Source organism: Castor canadensis, chromosome 7, assembly GCF_047511655.1.
Source record: "Castor canadensis chromosome 7, mCasCan1.hap1v2, whole genome shotgun sequence".
NCBI lineage: Eukaryota > Metazoa > Chordata > Mammalia > Rodentia > Castoridae > Castor > Castor canadensis.
In genome coordinates this window covers 119,541,749-119,563,094 of record NC_133392.1, presented here as the reverse complement: position 1 = coordinate 119,563,094, position 21,346 = coordinate 119,541,749, and the positions used below count along the sequence as shown (strand labels likewise).

Sequence of the window (21,346 nt, the reverse complement as noted above, 5' to 3'; positions counted from 1 at the left end):
AAATTTAAATTTTTATGTTTCTATTTGAGAAATTTAATTGTTTTTACATAGCCGTGTTCATCAGTCTTTTGCTTAGATAATTGTATTTAGAGGAGCAGAATGCAAGTGGTTGTGCAGCTGGATGGACTTAATGTCAGAAGGTCTTAATGCAAATCCCCCATTCAGTGCTTTGTTCTTGGGTAAACGAATTTAACTCCTTAGGAGTTGGTTTCCTTGTCTGTGAAATGGGTGAAGGGCGGAGGCTTGGTTCAAATGGTAGAGCGCGTGCCTAGCAAAGACAAAGCTTTGAGTTCCAGTCCCGAAATGGCAGCCACGGAGGCAACAAAAGCAGAGGAGGCTGTTGCCAGGCTGAAGGCACCACATCACCTGAGTGTAAGCCAAAAGATGTGACCACCTGGAACCTGTGGCTGATCTTATTTGGGAAAGGGTCTTTGCAGATGTACTTATGCAAAGGATGAGTGTCCTGGGTTCACCAGCTAGGCCCTGAATCCCAGGCTAAGTGTCCCTATTAGAGAGAACTGCAGACACACAGAGTGAGGCTGCCCCTTGCAGGGAGCTGGCCCAGGCAGGGAAGGGCCTCACCTGCCTCACCTTCATTTGGCTATCTGGCCTTCATGTTGACTTGCCACAGCAGCTTCTAGGAACCACCACACTGGGGTGTGGCCCTGGCGTGGATCCTTGGCACTCTAGATAGACTCTGAAGGGAAAAGCTTGGGTGAGGCTGTCACATCCTCCCCTGAGGAGAGGGGGTGGTCAATGAGTGTGACAGTTAGCTCTGTAGACACGAGCCTGCTACCCTGACTTGGGATTGAAGGGGAGGAGGGAGTCCATGTCTTGTGCTTATGGACGTGGTCTAAAGGTTTGTCCCGTGAAGCCAGTTTTCCCTGTACTGCAGCAACCAAGGACTTTAAAACTGTTCTGATTGGCTCCCCACCCCAATGCAGGGGCAGGCAATGGTACTTCAAGGTATCTGTTGTCCACTTTGTTCAGAGAACACTCCAGGATGGTGGATCTTGCAGGGTGCGCATTTGGCAACAAAAGAGCCACTCTACCACCCATAGGTGGTTGCCAAGTGTGGCAACCCTGCCTTTTTACAAAGCAGCCTGGCATCCTTTTGGGGCTGCTACAGGCAAACCTTGGGGGTAGGGAGGAGATGCTTAGAGTTATTTTTTATGACTGGTTGAGGGGAGAGAGTAAACTAGGAATCCTGTAGTTCTGTGTCCTGAAGCTTTGACCTAAACATAGATCCATTCAGCGGCATGAACCAGGCCTGGGGGAGGAGCCCTGGGGCAGCTGTCTGGAACCTCAGTCAAATTGTTCCCTCTGAGCTGCTGGGCTCAGTGCTGTCCCCAGGACAGTTGGTGAGAAGAGGACCAAAGCTATTCCCACTGACTGGGCCACATGGGAAGGCGGGGTGGTTGAATTACAGGGAGGGCACATATGGTTGCCTCACCTGCCTTAGCTAAAGTCTCCGGTGATCAAGTTGAAGAGAAAAACCTTTCTTCTCCAAATGCAAACTCGAACAGCTCAGCTCAGCCAACCCAGGGAGCAAGAAGAGGGTGGGGATGGGAGCATGGATAACACCTGCAGCTGGCCTTTCTCTCTCCTTCCTTTTGCTGTAACTGAATGCAGGAAGCATCCCTGGCAGGAAGGGGTGGGGGTGGGGGGGTCTCCTGACAGCACACATTTCAAAGAGCCAGACAAAGGCTGAATGATTCCTGAAGTCCCAGCCTCGGGAGAAGCTCTGATTTTCACACTGAATTGCTCTTCCTTAAAGAAGGAAAATCATGAAAAGGAAGAGCCAATCCCTGAGGATTACCTATCTCTGAAATGCGAAAACAAATTCTTCAAGCAAATGTTTAGGCTTCTGGAAAACTTGATTTAAATGTAAACTTTGCTCTATACATTGTCAGTTTTTCTTTTAGTAAAAGTTTATGTACAGAGTCATGGACCTCATAACAATGTTTCCATCAAAGACAAACTGTATACATGACAGTGATCCCCCAAGCCTACAGTGGAGTCTGGTGGGTAATAGGCTGTACCATCTAGGTTTAAGTATGCACGATGGTACTCACACGACACAAGGCTCACCAGGCACTTCTCAAGATGTACCCTGTGGTTACACCACGTGTGACTATATACACAAAACGATAAAGTTATGCCCAGTCAGGTACCCAGTAGGATGTCGACAGGTGGTAGCACCTCCCCAGGGCTCCTTGAACTCACTTAGGAGCTTCAAGAGCACAGAGGCCTAAGCCCTCCTGCTCAGTCCCCAGGGGGTGGTAGCTCCTCTCTCCTGAAGTGTCCTAAAGCAGGATAGGATTCAGGCTTGGGCAGGAGACTGAACACTCCAAATGAGCAGAGAGGACTGTCCCACAAACTGCCAGCCCAGTCATGGTGTGATGGGGAGGTGAAGAAGGGAAGAGGCAGGACCCGGGAGGCAGGGGAGGCCTGGCCCAGCCTTCTCCGATGAGTGAGGCTCTGACGAAAAGGGAGGTTCAAAGCCCTATCTTCACAAGGAGAGGAGTTTTGCTTCTGTTTCCTCTCTTGTTCTGAAAGCTGATTATTATTTGTAAAGAGCCTTTAACAACTGGTGGAGTCTGACAATTAAGCCGTGGGGCCAGGTGGCAGCTGATGGTAGGAGAGGCCTGGTGGAGGGAGGCCCGGCCTGTCAGGGGCAGGGTGGACATGATGGTTCATCCCTTTGTCTTGGCAGCTGGGTGGTGAAAGTGGTGAAAACCCTGCTGCTGAAGATGGGCTGCTCTTATGAGTCCACGTTTCTGGAGGACCAGGGTGGCTGGGAACTCATGGGGCAGGCGGAGAACCACCATCGTGGAGTGTCCATGCTGGCAAGGTGAGGAAGGACTCAGCTTTGGGGTGGAGATGGGTGGAACCTCCAGATCTTTAGGCAGACTTTTGCTTCTGTCTCTTTGAGCAAGACTCTTTGCTCTGTCTGTCACCTCTTCTCTGCAACTAGGGGGTATTACCCCCCTTGGGAGCTGGACAACACAAGCATGAAAGATGGTCCTAACTCTAGGGAGGTAACCATGGTTACAATGGCTCCTGGAACCCTTAGATCATTTACAAAGCACTTTTCTTAACATGGAAATGGTGGTATAACTGAACACTTGGGAGTGTGACCTTGGAAGTGGTCTGCCTGTATCTGAATCTCAGCCACAGCCAGATGGGTAGGGACAAATTGCTTCCCTCTCTGTCTCCCATCCAAGTAATAACCAGGCCTGTCCCTGCTTAGCTTCTGAGATCAGATGAGATCGGGCGCGTTCAGGGTGGTATGGCTGTGGACTCCCTCTGTATCTCTATTCCCTTTGGTAGCAGGGAAATGACAGTAAGACCCACCTCTGAGGGATGGCATATGGTAAGAGCTCAACACAGGTTAGCTTTGCCACCCTTATGGTGACTGGTGCCTGAATCAGGGATTATTAATACATTTACACAAAAGCATGCCTGGTCTGGAGGCATGGCTCATGTGGTAGGTTGCCTGCCCAGCGAGGGTGAGGCCCTGAGTTCAAACTCCAGAACTACCTAAAAAAAAAAAAAAAAAAAAGTTTCCCAAAAGCATGCCCGGTCTGGAGTCTGGGCCAGTCATGTACTGAAGGTTACATAACTAGGAAGTGGCAGGGTGAGAAACGACCTGCTGTCCCAGACCAGTGCGCCTTCCCCAAATACACATACATCCCATGGGTCAGGAGGGCCACCCTGCTTTCCATGCTGTGAATCCTGCAAGAGAGTCTGATCCTGAGTGTCCTGGAGGCCATGATGCCCAGGGTTTTCAGGATACAACCACATTTCCCAAGCACTAATATGCTGTGGGCACCATGCAAAATAGTGCCATGTGGATGGTCCCATTTAGTTCCCACCAGGAACAGTGGAATAGCACTATTACGATCCCAGGGTTACACACGAGGAAGCTGAGGCCCAGAGAAGCTAAGTGACCACCCCACATCACACAGCAAGTGCTGGGGTAGGACTTGAACCCAGGCTCTTTCATTCATGGCAATCATTCATGATTACCATGCTCCTGGATTCCATAATTAATGAAGAATTCTGCGTGGTTGTCACACATCAGGATCATCTGAGGGCCTGCTGCCCCTGCCCTGAGCTGCTGCTTCAGTGAGTCTGGCCCAGGGCCCTGAGAACATGCATTTTAACCCTTTCTCAGGTGGTGCTGATGCTGCTGGGGGATGGGGGCATTTTCAACACCATTGGCTTAATAGAATGAGCAAGGCAGCTGGAATGGGGAGCCTTGATTGGGGCTCTACCTCTGTCGTTTTCTAGCTCTGACCTTGAGAACTTCATGGTCATAGCCTTTGTTTGTTCATCTAAGTAGGGATAATAACAGCAGCCCACCTTGAAGGGCAGTGGTGAGGATCAAATGCAATAAGGCGAAAAGGATCAGTGCTGCCTGGCGCTTAGCGAGTGAACCCTCCCATCCTCTCCTTCCTGTCCCTTCCTCCTGGCATGGCCCTGTGCAGCTGGAATCTTCAGTTTGTCTGTCTTACTGATTTGCTCTGTCCCCTCAGGCAAGTCTTTTTTCCTACTCTGGGCCTCAGTTTCCCCTTTGGTAAAAGGAAGCAGTTAAACTAGATGGTCTCTGAGATCCCACCCAGGTGGGAAAGCCAGGGATCACAGGAACCTGGTGACCCTGGCTTACCAGGGTTTCCAGGCCCCCACCCAGCAGATCCTCATGGGACTGCAGAGTCTGAGGGGCTGCTCCCCCGACCCAGGGCCATGGTGCACTACTCCTGCCAGGAGCTGTGCCGCATCCTCTACCTGCTCATCCCACTCCTGGAGCGAGGCGATGAGAAGCACAAGATCACAGCCACTGCCTTCTTCGTGGAGGTACTGACTGGGGCTGGGCATGGGCGGGACTTGTCACCAGCTGCAGCTCACACCATGGGTATTTGCTGGTTGTTTCTCCTATGCACATTGTACTGTACAAAGCCTTTCCAGGAGAATCCTTTCTCTTGACTATGAGGACCCCTGCAGGTCTTCCTCTCTTTTCCCCTCCCTCTCTACCCCTATATCTCAGCTCCTTCTTCTCAGATTCCCCTGGTTCCCAGGCAATCAATGACCCTTGCTAGGCACCCCTGTGTGCCAGGCACCAGAGATGCAAATACAAACTTGGGACTCTACCTTGGCCTCAAGGAGTTCTCAGTGTGACAGGGGAGACAGAGGACACCCCAGTTATAACTTGGAATGACATGTGATTCGTGCTAAGTTGGGCAGTGAAGGGCCAGCAGGAGACTTGGAAAGAGGGGACATCAGGGAGGGCTTCCAGAGGAAGTGACATCTGAGCCAAGTGGGTGTTGGGAGGAGGGACTGGGAGTGGTAATGGAGCCCAGTCAGAAGTTGGGAGGGATAGATTCAGAGGGGGAGACTCAATAATAGTTCGCTGAGCACTTACTATCATCCAGGCGTGTTCTAAGCACTTCACACTTTCTGACTCATTTCATCCTCACATGAATCCTATGATTCAGAGACTGGTCCCTGACCCACTTCCGAGAAGGGAACTGAGGCACAGTTTCAGTACCTTTCCCGTGGCCCAAGTGGCAGATCCAGGATCCAAACTCACACATTTGGGTTCTGACCTCCATCTCTCCGTCTCGCTTTTAGTTTGTTGTGGTGAAATACACATAAAATGTTCCATCTACTATTTTAAGTGTACTGTGCAGTGATCTTAAGTACATTCATTATTGTATCGCCATCACCACTGCACAGCTGCAGAACAGCTTCATCTTCCTCAGATGAAACTCTGTGCCCATGAAACACTACCTCCCGCAGCTCCATTCTACCTTCTATCTCTGTGAATTTACCTGTTCTGGGTACTTCTCACAAGTGGTCCAGTCATGCTTCTTGGTCTGGCTATTTCATAACACCTTTGAGGTTTATCCAGGTTGTAGTCTGCATAAGAATCTCCTGTCCTGCTGATGGTGGAAGGACGTTCCACGCACACACCACATTTGTTTACCCATTCGTCTTTTGTGAGACACTGTAAAACCCATTCTCTTCTCTGCCACATGCACTGCCTTTTCTGACCCAACAGTTATTGTGGACAGGGGGCCCCGGGATGTCACCAGAGTCTGTCCAGTGAGGCTTAGGGCAGGAGGCTCCCTGTCTGCTTGGACAGTGGGAAGGACCTCCTAGAGGAGGTGACGTTTGAGTTGAACCTTAATGAATCTTAACAGGCGAGTAGCATTTGCCAAATGGGTGGGAGGTCCCATGAGCATTCTAGGTCCCCCTTTTTTTGGGGGGGGTACTGGAGTTTGAACTCAGGGCCTTGCATTTACCAGGTAGGCGATCTGCCATTGAGCCACACACTCAGTCCCCTATTTTCTTTTTGGCAGCACTGGGGTTGGAACTCAGGGCCTCATGCTTGCTAGGTAGGTGCTCTAGCACTTGAGCCACTCTGCCAGCCCTCTGGTATCTCCTTGGGGTGTAGAGTCTAGGGTTCCAGCCCCAGCTCTGCACAGATCTACTTCTGATCTCCCTAACCTGGTAAGGGAAAGAGATAGGGAAGTTACCATTTCTTGCAGGCCTATTATGTGCCAAATACCATATCCACCTCTTTCTTAGGGCATCTCACCAATCCATAGCAACCCTGCAGAGAAGGACCATGTTGTCCATGGTCAGGAGTGCTTTCTCAAGGTCACACAGCTCAGAGAGCTCAGATGTTCCTGGCCTATCCTGGTCAGCCCCTGGGAGGGCTTCTCTATGAGTTTGCCAGTGATTACCACACAGGTTCTTGGGAGGAGAGAATGGGTGTCAGACCTTGCCACACCTCAGGTGATGGTCCTGTATCCACCACAAGATTTAGGACTGTGGTTAAATTCATCCTAACAATCTCCTGGATCCCTGAGCTATGGTCCTCCCTCTTAGGGCAAGGGTCATGCTTCTCCCACTCCCCAGAAAAGGACCCTGTGTCTGGATGGAGTTAACTCCACCATGTTTGCTAGAGCTTAGGAGCCCCTCCTTAGCACCTGTAGCCCTCTCTCTGTGATTGTGTCTGCACTTGCTTCTCCCAATGGCAGGTAAACTCAAGGAGAGAGCTGTGTCACTTTGGGCAAGTTGCTTAGCCTACCTGTGCCTCAGTTTCCTCACCTATCATTCGAGGATTATGAATTACCTGCCTCATAGAGTTTTAATAAGGATGACATGCGTTCACATAAAGCACTTAGAACAGAGCCTGACATATAGGAAGAGCTCTTTGTGAGTCAGCTCTATTGCTATTAAAACTATTTTTACTGGGCCCAGCATGGTGGCACATGCCTATAATCCCAGCACTGGGGAGACTGAGGCAGAAGGATCCTAAATTCAAGTTAGGCTACATATTGGTCAGCCTGGGATAACTAAATAAATATGTTCTCATTACTGGGTAAGGGGTGTGGCTTCCACATTGAAGGAAAAAAAAAAAAAGCAGTGGTGTGGAGGTGGGGGAGGGGAACACACCATGTCTCTCGTGCCTGGCCTAGAATATGGTGCAGAGCAGCCATTGTGAGGATGGGCAGAGATGGGCAGTGGTACAGTCCCTCCTTCCCTGGCCCCTTTCTCTGGCCAGCTTCTCCTCCAGCTCTTCCTGTCCCCAGTGCTCCCCATTTTGCAGACACTGATCCCAATAGCTGTAGCAAGTGTCAGGCAAGGACATGGAGGGGAGAGATGTTTACGAGGACAAGGATGGGGCAGCAGGATTAAAGTCTGTTGGCTGCCAAGGGTGGAGGATGTGAGGGGGAGGAAGGAGATGAGGGTGACATCCAGCTTTTGGCTGGGGCAGCAGGGGCTGGTGGTGATAACCCTGCAATGGGGACACAGGACAGAGAGCAGTCCTCAGAGGGAAGGAGCTGAACTCATGCCCAAGCATGCCCTAAGCACAGGCTCCACCCCAGACCTCAGGTGGGGTAATGGCCTCCAAGGAGAAATGGCTGGGTTTTGTCCTGCAGGAAGCCCCAGGGTGGCTAGGACAAGGGACAGGACAGATAGGATACTAAGGATTCCAGGCATAGCTATGGGAGGATGTTAAGCATTCTTGTGGCCCTGGGAAGGTAGCCCTGGGCAAGGTCAAGTGCAGCTTCCAGAGGCCATGCAAGCTGAGAGGAGTCAGAGAGGAAGTGGGTGTACCAGTAGAAGAGACACAATAGGGGGTGGTAGCCAGCACGGTAGAAGCTGGCTGGTTAGTGTAAGAGTGTGGGCTTCAGGGTAGAAATGGTACAGATGTGACCATGAGGGCAAACAGGGGCCAGGGGACAGGCCTGGGGAGGAGGCTCTGGGAGGGGGAGAGACATTTTTGGATTCACCATGAGGAACTGATGGACACAGGGTGGAGATCTCCAGAAAACTGTTGGTTTTGCAAGTCTGCAGCTCTGGGCCAAAGCTAACCCTAGTGATCCCAGTGTGGGGGATAACAGAGACCACCTGCCCTTGACCTAGGAGTAACTACCGTTTGCTCCCTCAGCTCCTGCAGATGGAGCAAGCACGCCGGATCCCTGAGGAGTACTCTCTGGGGCGGATGGCGGAAGGCCTGAGCCACTGCAACCCCATCATGAAGGTGCTATCCATCCGAGGCCTGGTCATCCTGGCCCAAAGGTCTGAGAAGGTGAGTGAGGGAGAGGCAATCATGATCCAGGCAGGCCCTGGAGGATTAGGAGGAAGATGGAGCTTGGCCATCACAGTCTCTTAGATGCTGGTGGCTGGAATTTGCCTCAGTGGAGCCATCTGTAAAATGGATCTGTCTTCATAATCCTATTTATTTTAATATTTTTCAATAGTTCCCAAGCTAGGCTTTTCATGATGAGCATAAAGGTGGTATGTAGGAAGGAAGGGGGATCTATTTTATAGATCAGGAAACTAAGGTGTCCAGATCACTGGTGTATCGTTAACATTTAAAAGTACCTGTTTTTTGTCTCCCATGCCCTGCTGCAGCTCATGCAGTCAGGACATAGGGACAGGACATAGACTCAGATGTCATCCAACCAGTGCCAAAGAGGGGGATGAAAAGCAAAGAACTTCAGGGACTCAGGCCAGGAGGGAGTCAGCGAGGTCAAAGAGGACCCTGGGAAGCAGCAAGAGCTTGAGGGAAGGCAGAATTCCAGGCAGGTGGCAGGGGCATAGGCAAGGGCCCAGTGGTGGAAGTGGGATCACCCAGTTCATCCTGGTGAACCAGAAAGCTCTCTTACTGCTGGTGTAGGCAGGAAGCCTTGCTCACATGCTTTTGCCTCGCAGATGGCCAAGGTGCAGGCGCTCCTGCCCTGCATGGTGAAGGGCCTGAAGAGCGTGGACGGCATGCTGATGGTGGAGGCAGTCCACAACCTCAAGACCATCTTTAAGGGGCAGGATCGGAAGCTGACGGACAGCTCGGTCTATGTGGAGATGCTGCGGGTCCTGCTGCCACACTTCAGTGATGTAAGGAGTCCTGGGGGGGTGTGGGGCATAGGAAGGATGTTCCTTTAGTACCCCAGTACTGTCCCTCCCACCCCTTTGGGTCCTGGGCAGGACTAAATTAGCCCAGAGGAAGGGGTACCTGGGCCCAACCAGTCCATGTCTTTTGCAATTACATTCCAGAGAACGTTCCTTATTCAAACAGGTTCTTCTTTTATACTCAAGTCTCCCCAGAGAAGGTGGTCCACCTAAAGGGGGTGCATTTTTGAGCAGCCTCCATGAGGGGGCATTTGCTACTTGGCATGAGCACATGCCAAGGTTAGTGGGAGCAATAGCTGGGAAGAACAGAGAGAGCCCCAGACCTAGGCTCTGGTGAGGTGAGTGCTGGCCCAGACCAGCCTCACCAGGTAGCCTCTGCTCTTCTCCTGTCTACCTCCTTGTGCTGGGAGGGCCCCTCTGAATGAGGGAAAAGAAGGCCATGGAGTTTCCTCCTGGAGGAGGGATACCCTGAGCCTCCCATCTGCACCTGCTTCAGTCCAGAGAGGATGTGCGCTTTTCCTGCATCAACCTGTATGGGAAGGTGGTCCAGAAGCTCCGGGCACCCCGCACCCAGGCCATGGAGGAGCAGCTGGTCGGCACCTTGGTGCCCCTATTGCTGATCATGCAGGAGGGCAACACCAAGGTGGGCCAGGTGAGTGCACCCAGGTCCCGGGCCTCTACCCCCACGTTTGGGCCTTACAGGTGCACCTTCCTTTATGGAAACCAAGCCAGGACCACAAACGGACCGCTGAAGGCAGTTATTTGTGTCTAGCAGGTGCCCTCCAAGGGCATCCATGTCAGGATTCCTCCTCAAATATAGCTAACTGCATTTGTGGATTTCAAAGAGGAATTGACTTTCCAAAGTCCAGTTTTTATGGACATTTTCCCCCCCAAACACATTCTGCTGTCCTGGAGTTCCACAATTCTGTCATTCTCTTCATATTGGTCCCCAGAAATGTGTGAAGACCTTGTTCCGCTGTTCCTGCTTCATGGCATGGGAGTTGCCAAAAAGAGCTTACAGCCGGAAACCCTGGGACAACCAGCAGCAGACAGTGGCCAAAATTTGCAAGTACCTTGTGAGTGCTTCCAGAAAGTACCGCGGCGCCTTACAAGAGTGTTGGAGGTGGGGGTCCGTCTCTCTTCTTTCCTGTAACCAGCACCCTGATTGACAGTCTCCATTCCCACCTACAAACCGTTGGCCCGGGACCCTCCATCTCCCTCTTTGAGGTCCCCCCACCTCTAGGGTTCCTCTGCACTGGCTAACTGGACTGATGACCCACACATGTCTTTTAAACTTATAACCTTCCCTTTCAGTTCTGCTCTGTCCCTCTAGGTCCTCAATGCAGAAGCCTAGAGTCATTCTGGACTCCTCCTCCTCCATGCCTTCCACATTTTATCAATTGTTTCTTTTTCCAGTACTGGGGTTTGAACTCAGGGCCTTGTGCTTTTGAGGCAACACTCTACCACTTGAGCAATGCCCCCAGTCGTTTTTTATTTAGGTTATTTTTAAGATAGGGTCTTGCTTTTTGTCTGGGCTGGGACTTTGATCCTCCTAGCCTTTTGTGTAGCTGGGATTATAGGCATGTATCATCATGCCTGGATTATTGATTGAGCTGGGTCTTTCAAACTTTTTCCCTGGGGTTGGCCTTGAACCATCATCCTACCAATCTCTGCCTCCCCAGTAACTGGGATTACAGGCATGATTCACCTCACCCAGCCCTTGATCAATCTTTAAAATCTTAAATATCTCTGAATCTGTTTTCCCCTTCTCATCGCCACTGTCATTGCCCTCAGTTGGGTCATTGATCTAGCCATCCAATAGATCTCGCAGGCTTTAATTTCAACCCCTCCAACCTATTCCCCACCCAGGCCTCCATAGTGGTCTTGTTAGCACACTAACCTGTCTGTCTGTAGATAGATGGATAGCTAGATAGCTAGATAGACTGTGGTGCTGGAGATCGAACCCAGGACCTTGTGTATGCTAGGCAAGTGCTCTACCACTGAGCTATGTGCCCAGCCTGCCTATATTGTACCCCTGCCTAGAGGGCCATGCTGGCTCCCTTTTCTTTACCAGCAATTCCCGGGGAGTATTTCCTGTGACCTGAGTCTCACCAGACATGCCCCTCAGGGAGAAAGAGATTCCAGGATGAGCAAGTGGGGAACACTGCATGCACATCTTCCTCCTGCAGACTTGCAGCAGCCCCAGCACCTCAGCCTCAAGGCTCTGAGGTGTTCTGTGCTGAGGAAGTGGATGCCTGGTTGTTGGGTTCATGCAGTTCCAGACTAATCTCACCACGGAACTCCCTTTCTGTGTGATATCTGCGAATGGTCTAAGGCAGGAGCGTGCCACACGTGTGCCGTGAGGCATGGCACTGGGGGACTCAGATGTATGGGGGTTTGTCATCTGATCTCACTTTCCCTTCCCTGTTGTCCTGGGCCAGATGGATGAGTATGGAAGGTTTAGATAGGATCTCTGGTGCGATCAACACCTGTGGAAGGAAGGTACAGGGTGGTGGAGGCACAGGGGACCTGTAGCATGATTTTGGTGGCAGTCTTAGCCAACCCTACAGACATTGCCAAACTGGGCCTAGAAGGTCAGGATGATTGTTTTTGTTTTGAGATGGGGTCTCGCTACATTGCTCAGGCTGGCCTCAAACTCCTGGGCCCAAGTGCAGCCTCTTGAGTAGCTGGAACTATAGATGTGTACTACCATGCCTGGCTTTTACAGCCATGTCCATTTGTCACTGGATACCAGCCACCCTGAAAAAAGGCATCACCCTAGGCCAGGTGGTCCTCTTCAGCTCAGCATCTCCACAGCTCATGGAAGAAATCCTTCCCATCTGAAAGGAGACCCGAGTTGGCATCCGACCATCTCATTCACACACACACCCTCCCGGCCATTAATCTAATGTAAATGAACTGAGAAATAGGGTTGAGCAAAGGGTTAGGCACACCTGCTATCAGAGAGCTCAGAGCCTCTGCAATCAAGCACCACTGTTATTACCATCGCTTTCTAGAGGGAAATGAGGTCTGGAGAGTTGTTTGCTAGGGTCACTAATTCACACGCTTATGTGACTGGTGACCAGGCAGACAGTGATCACAAGTGACATGGAAGTAGAGGGGTTGATAAGCCAGGAGAGCCCCAGTCTGCTGAAGGAAGAAGATCTCCAGCTTCCCACACAGTCTCCTCTTACCACAAGAAAAACTAAACTTGCCACATTTTATAACTGCTTATTAGCAATCAGTTTAGGCTATTTAAAACACTGCTGCTCACTGCCTGCTCCACAGGCTCCTGTGGCTTGTGGCTGCCAGTTTGTGACCTCTGTGGTAGACTCCTCTGGACTCTCACTTTCTTCTTTGATCCCAGGGTCATCAACTGCTTTGTTCATATGCAGATCAATTTCTAGCCTTAACTTTAAGAAGTGATCAATAACCTGTTGTTCATTCATTCTCTCGTTCATTCATTTATTCATTCATCTAGCACTTTATGGGCACCAGTTCCAGGCCAGGCTCTATCCTGGGTGCTGAGGACTCTGAGTTAAAGGATGGGGTCTCTTATTTTGGGAGCGCTCCATATACATTACAACTCAAGGTCACAGGTGCCAACAAGTTGCAGAAACATCAGGAGTGGCAGGGTTGTGCAAGGCTTTAGGAAGAAGGTGGCATATGAGCTGAGGCTAGAAGGATGAGAGGCAATTTATGGGGTGAAGAAGAGAGGGGAGGGTGCTTCGGATAGGAGCAACTGCTTGTACAAGGCACAGGTCTAGAACGTTGTGTGTCGCAGTGGAGGGTGTGGTAGGAAAAAGGAATGTGAGGCAGAGTATGGTCATAAAGGCTTTGCATGCCAGGCCCTGGAGTTCAGACCTTGGCCCTGGCCTCTAGGGTGATCAACACAGTGGTCAGATCAGACCTCTCTTCATCTTCCTCAACAGACTATTAGCTGGGAAACTCCTTCTTGCTTTATCACCAGACTCATTGTGGAGAGCAGATTATGAAAAGCCTATGAGAACTGGACGTAAGCAAGGAGAGATGTAGCTTAATTGCTTTTACGTGTAGGCCGAGATAGGCACAGCCCTGGCCATGAAACAGAAAAAGCAGAACAGCTGCGTCTCCTAAGCTTGAGTTCAGCGAAGCAGGAACACAGGTTTCTCCTGTTACAATGTCACACCCCTCCTGAGAGCTGCTGCTCCACCCTGTTTACCACTATTTACAAGAGGCCTGCTGAAGCAGGGCTTTTTGGGCTTGGGTTTTGGGGGGCTTTAGTTTGGCTTTGGCTTGATTCTTTTGCTTTGGGCTTTTTGGTGTGGAAAGCTTTTGGAAGGGAAAAGAATTGCTAAAGGGAAATTGCTGAAGGGAAAAGAATGGCTAAAGAGAGGTTGATACAAAGTCTGCACTGAGAACTTTAACATAGGCCTTAGAAAGCAAAGCCAAAGAAAGAACTTTAACATAGACTTTAGAAGCTAAAGAAAAGCCCAAGAGAACATGGGACAGTGCAAGATAGAGGACCGAGACTTTGCAAGTCTGAGCACCGAGGTGTTAAGAAAGTTAAAGAGAAAATGTTAAAGAAAAGCTGCAAGCCTGGGGGCAAAAGACTTTAAGATCGATTAGGCTAAAGATAAGCTAAGAGAAAACATGGGACAGTGACTCTCTGGAAAGAGGTTTTAAAGAAGACTTTAGAAGCAAAGTTTTAAAGAACTGCAAGGAGTAAGGATTTAAAGAATAAAGATAGAGAAATGAAGCAATTAGGATTGGGCGTCTCCACCTGAATGCCCAACACCTGAACCCACTTTGTCTGTCTATCCTGGTCTTTTCTGAATCTCCAGTCGCCCTCACTTAAGCCCAGTTGGGTTCAGTAATAACCAGGAGTGAGAGAGAAAGCTTGCGCTAACAAAGGAGGGAGCAAAAAAACACTGCCCCCTCCCACTCATCCTGACTACTGACAGACTATTTCACTTAAAACTGCTTTGTCAGCCAGGCGCCCATTGGCTCACACCTGTAATCCTAGCTACTCAGGAGGCAGAGATCAGGAGGATCGTGGCTTGAAACCAGCCTGGGCAAATAGTTCATGAGACCCTATCTCCAAAAAGCCTGGTCTCAAAAAAGGGCTGGTGGAGTGGTTCACGGTGTAGACCTTGAGTTCAAGCCCCAGTACTGCAAAAAATAAAACAAAACAAAAATAAACTCTGCTTTGTCACTGCCCTGTTATGAATGAACATTTGCTTCCTACTTTCCAAGACATGAGGAAGCCCCATTCCTGTCTGACTTTTAAGACATCGCCACCTAGTTTATTCCCCATTGCTCTACAGCTCAAATCCTTCACTCTGGTCATGTCCCTTGCATGCCATATCTAGTTCCATCTCTGAGACCTCTCCTGTCTTTAGACCTTTCCCTCCAGCTGCAGCGGGTGGGTAGGAGGGATGCGTTTAGAGGAAACACCCAGGGCAGGAGCACCGTTGAGGTCATGGTTGTGATCATCTAAGGGAAGGTGAGGCCTGGCCCCTGGGGGTTTTGGGCAGAAGACTGGACTGCAGAGATATTCAAGAGCAGATGGCCAGGGCTGGGCTGCCAGGCATGGTCACCACTCCTGGTTTCAATGGGGGATGGATGGGCGATGAGCCCTTCTCAGGACCCAGCAGTTTGGGGTTTTTCTTTGCACCAGGTGAACACCCACCGAGACAGTGCCTTCACTTTCCTCAGCCAGAGCCTGGAGTATGCCAAGAACTCACGGGCCTCCCTCCGAAAGTCTTCAGTCATGTTCATAGGTAACCAGCTCTGGCATAACCTGTCCTGCTACCAGGGCTGTGCTTCCTCCCTGGCTGCCAGCCCTTCCAGCACCTGGGCAGCAGGTGTGAGGCTTGGTTAGCCATCAGTCTTGATGCATGTTAGAATGGTCTTCCCTCCTTTGAGGTCATGGCCTAGGAAGTGGGCCACAGGCTTGTTTCAGTCTGAAGTCTTTGTGCAGTTGTGCCCAGCTGAGCTGCTGCTTCCCCTTGAAGTACAGCATGGGTTCAAACCTAGCAGGAGCCTAGGCAAATCCCCCATTGACTGTAGCAGAAAGGGCCAAGCAGCAAGGTGGAGAGGCAAGTAGAATCTCAGCCCCATGATCTCCTCGCTCTTAGACTCCAACTAGGTCACTTGCTCCTACTAAGCTATTTCCTCATCTGTAAGAAGGGGGTCAGTTCCAATTTCATGGACTGAATGAGAATATTTTTTAAAAGGTAAAACCTGGCATGTCAAGACACTCCATGTTAGTTGCTTTCCTTCTCCTATTTCCCATAATCCCAACCTCTTCCTTTCTAGGAAAAAACAAATAGCAAATCCCCCAGGCCCAGAATCCCCCACAGGAACATTCTGGGCTGGTGCTGTTATCACTGGAGCCACTTCACTAGCCTCACAGGAACCTTCTGATAGCATGCCAGGCTGCCTGCCCTACCTCCACCATATTAGACATCTGCTCTCCCCTGTCCCCAAATAACCATGTTGCCCTCACATAAGGCCAGGAGACCTTGCTGCAGAGGGACCTAGAGATAATGACCTCTGTAACATGAAGTTTCTTTTAGTGCCTTCCCTTCCCTCATTTCCCTCTTTCTCATGCATCCACCCACCCAACACCTATCCTTCCATCCACCCATCTACTCATCCATTTACCCACCCAACCACTCACCTATCCATCCATCCATCACCCACCCATTTATTTATCACTCTATCTGCCCACCCACCCACCCATCCATCCAGCCGTCTGTTGGCTTATGTAGCAAACATTGATTGATCCCCTTCTGTGTGTCAGGCATGCTGCTTAGGCTAGAGAAAAAAGAGCTCTTTAGGAGGTGATGCTGATGGGTGGGTGGGGGTGGTGGCTGAGGTTGGGATGGAGTAATTGTTACCATGATTGATGCTGGGACAAAAGAGCAAGGATGGATGGCATTCTTAAAAATGTAGGGACAGCACAGAAGCAGCTTCTAACATGGAGTGACACTTATTTCCAAGCTGTTGTTTCTTTAAATCTTGCTCCAAACTAACTACTTCTAAAAATGTTAGTGTTTAACACAGTGTGCCAGAGTCTGTGCTGGGAAATCAAGCAGAGCCCAGAACTGATGAGAGCTCATCTCTGCCACAGATAGCTCCTGGCACAGTGCCGAGCTTCCTAGCCTTTTAGGTAACAGATCTTTTGTGAGACTCTGAAAAAGTTATGAACATTTTCCCTAGAAAAATGCATATATGAGCTGGGTGCCAGTGGCTCACACCTGTAATCCTAGCTATTCAGGAGCCAGAGATCAGGAGGATTGAAGTTCAAAGCCAGCCTTGGCAAATAGTCCTAGAGACCCTATCTTGAAAAAAAAAATTCACAAAAAAAAGGGCTGGTGGAGTGGCTCAAGGTAAAGGCTCTAATCTCAAGCCCCAGTACACCGCCGCCCCCCCCCCACCGAAAAAAGGGATGCAGTGAGAAACCAGCCTCAGTGCATATATGAGCTGGGCATAATGTTTCATGACTAATTCCAGCACTAGGAAGGCTGAGGCAGGAGGATGGAGAGTTCAAGGCCAGCCTGGGCTACAAGCAAACAAGCAAGCAAACAAACAAACAGGCTGGGAGTGTGACTCAAGAGGTAGAGGATTTGCCTAACAAGCATGAGGCCCTGAATTCAAACCCCAGTATTGAAAAATAAATATGTGCATGATTTTGCATATAATTTTAGGGACTTCAGAGACTTCCCTTTCCACATCACCCTGCAATGGATCTAAGATTAAGAAACTTGTGGTGTGGTGGGATATAAAAGTTCATAATCACAAGTAAGATGCAACACAACATATACAGATAGAGAAAACTCGGATACTCTGGGAACTAGGCAGGCATCTATCCTGGAGCCACTTGCTAAACTGACCTTGCAAGGACAAATAGGAATTTCCAGGAAATTAAGTGAGGGAAGGCCATTCTGTGAGATGAGTGGTACAGGCACAGGTCAGGGGGAGCAGGGCTCAGTCATGTGACTGAAGAGCCATCAGGAGCAGCTCCTTGATCCAGCATGCAGAGTCTCAATGCCTTAAGGGCTCCCTGGCAGCCACCCCCAACAGGTGCACAAGGTCCTGCATGTTACTGACACTCATTTCTGTCTCAGACCAGGAATCTAAGGTCCAGCTGAGGGTGGCACTGTCAGAGTCAGTGGCAGGTCAGGTTCTGTCCTGTCCTGCTGCCATCCTTGCCCGCTGGACCAGCTACCTATCTGCAACCCCTCTTAGGGAATCTGTCCCTAGATCAATGTGAAATTCTCCTTTCATGTCCTCATTTGTGTGGCTGAAGAGGGCAGGGAAAGCTTATCTGAGGAGGTCTGATCTGAAGGTGGGATCAGGTGGCATCACAGTGAGGGGTCCCTCACCTTTTGGATTATACTTAAGGGTCCCTGGTCCCCTGCATGGACAGCATAATGACGGAAGACCGGCTGAATGAAGTAAAAGCTGGTAAGTCATACCCTGGGTTGTTCAGACCATGACTAGGATCACAGTTGGTATTAGGATAGGGAAGGGAAGGGACCTGGCCCAAGCCAAGGGTCTTCAGCTCGGTTCAGGCTTTATCCATGGTAAGAGCAGTGTTAGGCACCAGGGGTTACCAAGAGGCAGAACACACAGCCCTAACCTAGGGGAGCTTAACAACCTCACTAAGGAAATAAGGCTCAAAACCAAGACCAGAAACCATTTACCACCAGGTGACTGGCTTAAATATAAGGGATGCTATTCATTTTGTAACTGGGGGAGCTCATGGAAGCATGAAGGTAGGCTTCCTAGAGGAGGCAAGTTTTGATTCAGGCTTTGAAAGATGCAAAGAATTCCAAGGGCTGGGAGGAAAGTGAGGTGAGGAGATGCTGTGCAGAGGTGCCTAAGCCAAGACTTTGAGGTGGGAAGGAAGGATGAAGTGACCCGCATAGGGACCTGGTCTTGACAGGTGGCCATTTCTCCCCATGATCCAGCCGTGGAAGACTTGAGAGGTGATCCAGAAGCATCAGTGTGCATCTGTGCGGCCCAGGCCCAGGACCACATCTTGGCCAGCTGCTGGAGGAGCTCTTGGCCACTACCACATGGAGACTCATGGGTGTGTGACCCAGCCACCACACACCATTGGAGCCCCAGCTGTGAGAACCTGCCCACTTCCCACCAGCGGCGTTCCTGGATCATGCAGGCCCTGGGTGCTTGGAAGATGTCCTTGAAGCAGTGACATCCTGGAGTCCCCAGCCCTCCTCTGGCTGGCTTACATAAATGCCATGTGGCTTACCTCTCTTCCCTGAGCACTTCCTCATGAGAGATGCCCTGGGCTCTGAGCAGCCATTACTCTGTGCAACAAATCTGTAAGAGGAGCATGGCCTTCATTTGTTGACTCGGTTGACATTTACTGACACAACACAGGCTATTTCATCTATTTTGTGTAACTAGGGAAACTGAGGCTCAGAGAGGTGATGTGGCTTGTCAAAGGCCATGCAGTAAGTTTACTGGATGTCTCAGCTTCCTCTCCCCACACTGTAAGAGCTAAAGGTGATGATTTGGGTGGCACTTGGGGAAGGAAAGGAGGGGGACAGAAGAGACTGGCTTACCCTGTGACACATGCCACAGCTTTCATCTCTGAGTCCCACCCTTGGATCTTTGTCCAGTGATTGCCCACCAGCGATTCTTTAGCTCCTAACCTGAACCTGACCTAGGACTGCTGTAGGTGCCAATGATACAGACATGGATAAAGCCCAGCCCCAGGCCCTGGGAAGGCCGTGGTCTGATACAGCAATTCTCACCTGGAGGTGCTTTTGACCCCAAGAGAATATCTCAGTGTCTGGAGACATTTCTGGTTGTGTCAACTTGAGGGTGGGGATGTTATTAGCATCTGGTGGACTGAGGTCAGGGATTCTGCAAAACACCATGTTATGCACAGGACAGCCCTGTGACAAAATTGTCAAAAGTGCCAAGGCTGAGAGATTTTGGCCTAATGGAGGAATCAGAGACGCATAAAACCACCAATAGTACAGCAGGGAGGCATGCCACCGTAGGGTGTAGGGTTGGTGCATAAGCCTGTTAGGGGTCGGGGGATCAGAGAGAGCTTCCCAGAGAAGAGAGAGGACATATATGGAGGGGAGCATGGCATGTGGGGCCAAGGAAAAACTGCAGGTTCTTATTGTGATAGAACCTAGAGAGGGGAAGAGGAGGACCCTCCAAGGGTCAGTCCTTGGAGGCCTTGGGAAGGAGGGAGACATTATCTAGAGGACAGCAAGAAGGTATTGTGGGGTGCTCAGCAGGGAAGAGATGTGGGCAGATATCTTCTTTAGAAAGCTCCCTCATGGGGTTACGGGCACCCCTAGGCACTGCTGGTGGACTGTAGATTGGTGCAGCTATCCTGGACATGAATCCGTCACAATTTAGCCATAGTGACTATGCATATCCATGACTCAGGAATTGCACTCATGGGCACATGTCTTGTTAAGAAATGTATGAGGACATCTATTGCAGTGTTTTCCATGGTACCAGGAGGGGAGGCCACCTGAATACTCATCCTTCAAGAATGAATGCACTCCACAGAGTCCCATGTATAGTTAGTTAGAGGCAGTGGGGATCCACGTAGCCCCATGGATGGGACCTCAAACCTAGTGCTGAGTGAAGTATGTTAATAGTGTGTGCACAAAGGAATTAACCTTTTGCATTAAGCACTAGAAAGACTGATCAGGGTGGGAGAGAATGAGGAGGCAGGCTCTGGGGAACAAATGGCCGTCAAGGAAAAAGGAAGCAGAAAAAAGCATACTCTAGTGGAGCAAAAAGGTTGGGTGGTACGGTGGACAGGGACTGGCCAAAAACTGTTGAGAAAAACGGTGGCCTGACTGCAGAGGGTGAGATGAAGGGGGCAGCCAGATTTGTAGAAGACTGAGGAAGGGGAATTCCAGAACCTGGTGGTTGCCATGATGGAGGTGTCAAGGATGACACATATTGCTGGGTGAATGATAGAGCCAATAGTGATCCTACATTGAGGGTGAACCCAGGCCCAGGAGTAGGCTGAGGTGGGGTGGAGTGGGGTGAGGGGCATGGGTCAAGTCCAATTTGGAACTGGGAACTTGAGGGACTTTGTGCAGCGTGGTTGTGAGGACATCCACCAGATTGTTGTCTGCTGCTATACACTGAATATTTGTCTTCCCTCCCCATTCATGTGTTGGAAACCTGAACCCCAGTATGATGATACTAGGAAGTGGGGTCTTTAAGAGGTGATTCAGGATTATGAATGGGGTTGGTGCCCTTATTAACTAGACTCCAGAGAGCTCCCTCATCCCTTCTGCCATGTGAGGACCCATTGAAAAGATGACATCTATGAAGCAGGTCCCTTACCAGACGTGAAATTTGGCAGTGCCTTAATCTTGGGCTTTTAGCCTCCAAAACTGTGAGAAATAAGTGTTTATAAGCCACAAAGTTTATGGAATTCTGTTATAGGGGACTGAATAGATGAAAACAGCTGCATGGAGTGGAGTTTCATAGAGGAGTCTGAGGTAGAGACAGATTCGTCTGTGTACAGGGAACGGGTGAGACTCCCCTGGGGAAAATATGGTAGAAGGGGAGAGAAAGACTCCTCCTCCTTTAAGAGGAGAACCTGCTTTACGTTTCTTCTGGGGATGACCACACAATCATCCCCCAATTAATTGTGGGCCAAGGCCATTAGGACTCCAGCAATGCTCTAGAGAGAGTAGGAAATAGGGGTGGTCTGTTTGTACAGCCCTTTTCACTGCCAAGAATGTTCCCGAGCATTGTTTCACTGAGTCTCAGTAGTCCTGTGTGTTGGGGGAGGCAGGTTAGCTTTCTTACCTCTGCTGTACAGATGGATAACAGCGAGGGACAGGCCTTGCTCACGGTCATGTGAACCAATGGAAGTATGAATCTCAAAGTTCTCCCAACTCCCACGCCCAAG

At 50.2% G+C, this 21,346-nt stretch overlaps 1 protein-coding gene across 1 annotated transcript in view; it reads left to right on the top strand.

Annotated features, from left to right (window-relative positions):
* Mroh7 (maestro heat like repeat family member 7) overlaps positions 1–21,097 on the top strand; it is a 42,305-nt gene extending 21,208 nt beyond the window's left edge. Inside the window, exons 14-22 of the mRNA XM_020175372.2 lie at positions 2,717–2,854; positions 4,746–4,860; positions 8,468–8,608; positions 9,235–9,414; positions 9,926–10,081; positions 10,383–10,505; positions 15,089–15,191; positions 17,821–17,883; positions 18,390–21,097. Of these exons, the coding sequence (XP_020030961.2) occupies positions 2,717–2,854; positions 4,746–4,860; positions 8,468–8,608; positions 9,235–9,414; positions 9,926–10,081; positions 10,383–10,505; positions 15,089–15,191; positions 17,821–17,883; positions 18,390–18,634 (1,264 nt within the window). The 3' untranslated portion in view covers positions 18,635–21,097. The remainder of the gene's footprint in view (positions 1–2,716; positions 2,855–4,745; positions 4,861–8,467; positions 8,609–9,234; positions 9,415–9,925; positions 10,082–10,382; positions 10,506–15,088; positions 15,192–17,820; positions 17,884–18,389) is intronic.
* The last annotated feature ends 249 nt before the right edge of the window (positions 21,098–21,346 follow it).